Source organism: Carlito syrichta, unplaced genomic scaffold (assembly GCF_000164805.1).
Source record: "Carlito syrichta isolate Samal-C Ts95f unplaced genomic scaffold, Tarsius_syrichta-2.0.1 Scaffold315826, whole genome shotgun sequence".
NCBI classification, from domain to species: Eukaryota; Metazoa; Chordata; class Mammalia; order Primates; family Tarsiidae; genus Carlito; species Carlito syrichta.
In genome coordinates this window covers 671,183-675,145 of record NW_007259922.1, presented here as the reverse complement: position 1 = coordinate 675,145, position 3,963 = coordinate 671,183, and the positions used below count along the sequence as shown (strand labels likewise).

General features: G+C 54.3%; 1 protein-coding gene across 1 annotated transcript in view; it reads left to right on the top strand.

Annotated features, from left to right (window-relative positions):
* Positions 1 to 1,637: 1,637 nt before the first annotated feature.
* Positions 1,638 to 3,963, top strand: part of OTOP3 (otopetrin 3) — a gene marked incomplete at its 5' end in the record, with an annotated part of 6,620 nt that continues 4,294 nt past the window's right edge. The window contains 4 exon segments of the mRNA XM_008073354.2: positions 1,638 to 2,061; positions 2,153 to 2,289; positions 2,879 to 2,937; positions 3,193 to 3,311. Coding sequence (XP_008071545.2) covers positions 1,638 to 2,061; positions 2,153 to 2,289; positions 2,879 to 2,937; positions 3,193 to 3,311 — 739 coding nt within the window.

Genomic DNA, 3,963 nt, shown 5'->3' with positions numbered 1-3,963 from the left:
GGCTCAGGCAATTCACTCACCTCAGCCTCCCAAAGGTACGGGATTACAGGCTGAGCCACTGAGCCCAGCTAACTGTAGGTCTTTAATGTGCTTTAAAATTCATTTTAATTACATAAGTAATATGTTTATTAAAAGCAAACAAACTATCCAGGTGCAGTGGCTCATGTCTGCAATTCCAGCACTTTGGGTGGCTGAGGTAGGAGGATTGCTTGAGCCCAGGAGTTCAAGGCCAGCCTGGGCAACTTGGCAAGACCTTGTCTCTACAGAAAAAAAAAAAAATCAACAATTAGGCAGGTGTGGTGGCACACACCTGTAGTCCCAGCTACTCGAGAGGCTGAGATGGAAGGATCACCCAAACCCTGGAGGTCAAGCCTGGAGTGAGCCACAGTCGTGCCACTGCACTCCAGCCTGGGTGACCGAGTGAAACTCCAACTAAAAAGTAACAATTTTAAGTTAAAAATAAACTAGAACATTAAAGCTAAAGAAAAGGCTACCACTCGCAATCCCAGCGCCCTCATTCCTTTTCTAGGTGAAACTCCTATCATGAAACTGGTAGGTATCTTCAGTTAGAGTCTCACTCCGTCACCCAGGCTGGAGTGCAGTGGCATGCTCACAGTCACCCCAGCGTCGACCTGCTGGGCTCTGGCGATCCTTCCACCTCAGCCTTCCAAGTAGCTGGAACTATGGGCTACCACGCCTGGCTAACTTTTTTTTTAATTTATTATAGAGACAAGGTCTCACCATAGAAGGGCCAGGTTTGGTGGTCAGCCTGTCATCCCAGCACTTTGGGAGGCCAAGATGAGTGGATTTCCTGAGCCCGTGGGTTTGAGCTCAGCCCAGGCAACCTGGCAAGATCTCATCCCTAGAATAAATAAATCAAAAAATTAGCCAGGCGTGATAGCGCGCGACTGTAGTTCCGGCTATGTGGAAGGCTGAGGCGGAAGGATTGCCTGAGCCCAGCAGGTCGAGGCTGCAGTGGCTGTGAGTGTGCCATGGCACTCCAACCTGGGCGACAGAGTAAGACATCAGCTCAAAAAAAAAAAGTCATTTTACATATACTCGCATATATCCACAATAGAGTATTATTTCAGGTCACACCACTCTTTCCCACCAAGCCTAGACTCCGTCTCAAGATTCTGCTGCACAAAACATTCTAGGCAATCACTTCCCAATAAATCAGAATAAGAGTCAGAATAAGAGAAGACACCTACTTGCCCTTTATGATTTGGGGAACGAAATTCCTCCCAGAAGCCAGCAGGGCGCAACTGCCTTTTGGAGGTGAAGTCACAGTCCTAGAAACTGACCAAGCATATGTAGATACCCCTGGCTCCCTTGACGGACATAAGTATCCCGCATTGAATCAAGCATGGAGTCAGGACGTGGGAGGACCCAGCTGGGGTGGGTAGAAGGCGTTGTCCTCAAACCAGTCAAAATAACCTCTGATGTTTATGTGCAGCACAAAGAGTTTCCCTAGCTCCTGGTCTGTTTGAACCTCCTGTAAGGTAGATGGGACTGCTGCTATTATTTCCAGTGTCCCAACCAGAGAGGCTGCATAGCTCACCCTAAATCACACAGCAGTTGGGACAGAGGTGGACTTGAACCCAGGCCACCCTGGCAGCCAACGCTCCACCGTTTCTCCATCTCCAGCCGCTGCCAAGGCGCCACCCATGCCTTCTCCAGAAGCACAGGAGACTGAAGCCGCCCCAGACAAGGAGAACCGAGTGGACACGGGGCCCAAGGAGACAGAGGCCGCTGCACTGCGGCAGAAGTCCTGGCTGGTGCGGCACTTCTCGCTGCTGCTGCGGCGGGACCGGCAGGCCCAGAAGGCCGGGCAGCTCTTCTCGGGGCTCCTGGCCCTCAACGTGGTGTTCCTGGGTGGGGCCTTCATCTGCAGCATGATCTTCAACAAGGTGGCCATCACCCTGGGCGACGTGTGGATCCTGCTGGCCACGCTGAAGACCCTCTCTCTCCTCTGGCTCCTCTACTACGCGGCCGGCACCGCCCGCCGGCCACACGCGGTGCTCTACAGGGACCCCCACGCTGGGCCCATTTGGGTGCGGGGTGAGTGTCGGGGTGCTGGGTGGAGGGGGAGGGCTGGGCAAGGAGGGCCAGCTTTGGGAGGATGCCAATGCCCCACCCCCGGCCCGGCCAGGCTCCCTGGTGCTATTCGGCAGCTGCACCATCGGCCTCAACGTGTTCCGCGTGGGCTACGACGTGAGCCACGTCCACTGCAAGTCGCAGATCGAGCTTGTCTTCCCTGTCGTCGAGATGATCTTTGTCGGCATCCAGGTGACAGGCCTTTCCCACCCCCATGCCCCTGGGGCACACCCTGCCGACCCAGGCTGCATACGCACATACCCCTATACCTAGACACAGTCCAATACCCACCGTCTTCAGGGTCTCTGCACACCCCTCATGACTGCTCACCTCCAGGGGCCACATCCACATGTACCTGCAGCCACTGAAGCGGAGATGCCTCTAAATACAGCTGTGATACGCACAGAGGCACATACCGTAACATACATCGCCCCAGGTGCACAGACTGCCTCTGAAAAACGACCATCTGGGTCTCTCCCTTGATTCCCTGTTGTGCACCAGGCACCGTGTCGAGTGCTTCAGTTACACTGTCCTCTTTATCTCCCCCAACAAGTTGGCATCTCCCCAAAGGGTGGGCATTTGGCCCCTTTTCAGCGCCGAGGCAGCTAAGGCTCAGACATGTTTTGCCACTGGCTCAATACCACACAGCAAGAAGCCATGGAGCCAGGATTCCGACCCAGTCTTCTTTCCTGTGTCTTCAATTGTAAATACACATGCCCGAGGCACACACACTGGGGTCCTGCTACCCCCCACCCTAGGCTCAAGGACCTGTCTCTTTCAGACCTGGGTGCTCTGGAAACACTGCAGAGACTGTGTTCAGATCCAAACCAACTTTACTAGGTAAGATCTCCCTGTCCCAACCTCCTGGGCTTTCTGTCCTTCCCCCCCACTTCCAGCTTTCTTGGACAAGGGGACTTTGGGGTGGTGGATTCGTCTGGGATGTGTTCCAAGTGGCTCCTAGGGCTCCCTGGATGTCCCAGGACCAGGACAGATCTTGCTCTGGGTGTGAGCGGTTGCCCCACAGCAGTGGATGTGAGGACTGGGTACCCCAGGAGCCAGAGAAGATGTATGAGCCCGGTGTGGCACTTCCTCCAGGTGTGGCCTGATGCTGACTCTGGCCACAGACCTGCTGATGTGGGTTCTGGCCGTCACCCATGACTCCATGCACCAAGAGATCGAGGCTGAGCTTGGCGCCCTCATGGAAAAGTTCTCAGGTACAGAGAAGAGACCAGGCCTTCCTTCCTCCAAATACACACGCGTTCGCGCACATACATACTCTACTCCCCTAAGCAGGCAAGGCTCAGTGAGCTCATAGACACTAGAGCAACTCTAGAGGCCAGACCATGATTCAACAGAAAACTGAAGGTTGCCAGGGGTTCCCATCCCACCTCGATAGTGGGGAGACGATGCCTGCACCCTGCTCCAGGTGTCCAGCTGATCCTGGCTGAGTCAGTCACCAAGTCCCTCAGGCATGCACCCCACCCATGGTATTTGCATTTTACTTGCAAGAAACACAAAAGCTTTCAGGGCTGAAAGGAATGTCTTCCTAATGCAACTGTAGGTACCTCGCCGTGTCAGAGAAACAGAAGATTTGGGGCAGAAAAACCTACCAAGATGGTCTCCCATATCCCAGCTCCTTGTTATAGTTCGCCCCTTAAAAGCTACATCCCAGCCGAGCTCAGTGGCTCAGCCTGTAATCCCCAGCACTTTGGGAGGCCAAGGCGAGTGGAATGCCTGAGCCCACGGGTTCGAGACCCACCTGGGCAACTTGGCGAGACCTCATCTCTACAATAAATCAAAAAATCATCCGGGTGTGGTAGCGCGTGCCTGTAATTCCGGCTACTGGAAGGCTGAGGTGGAAGGATC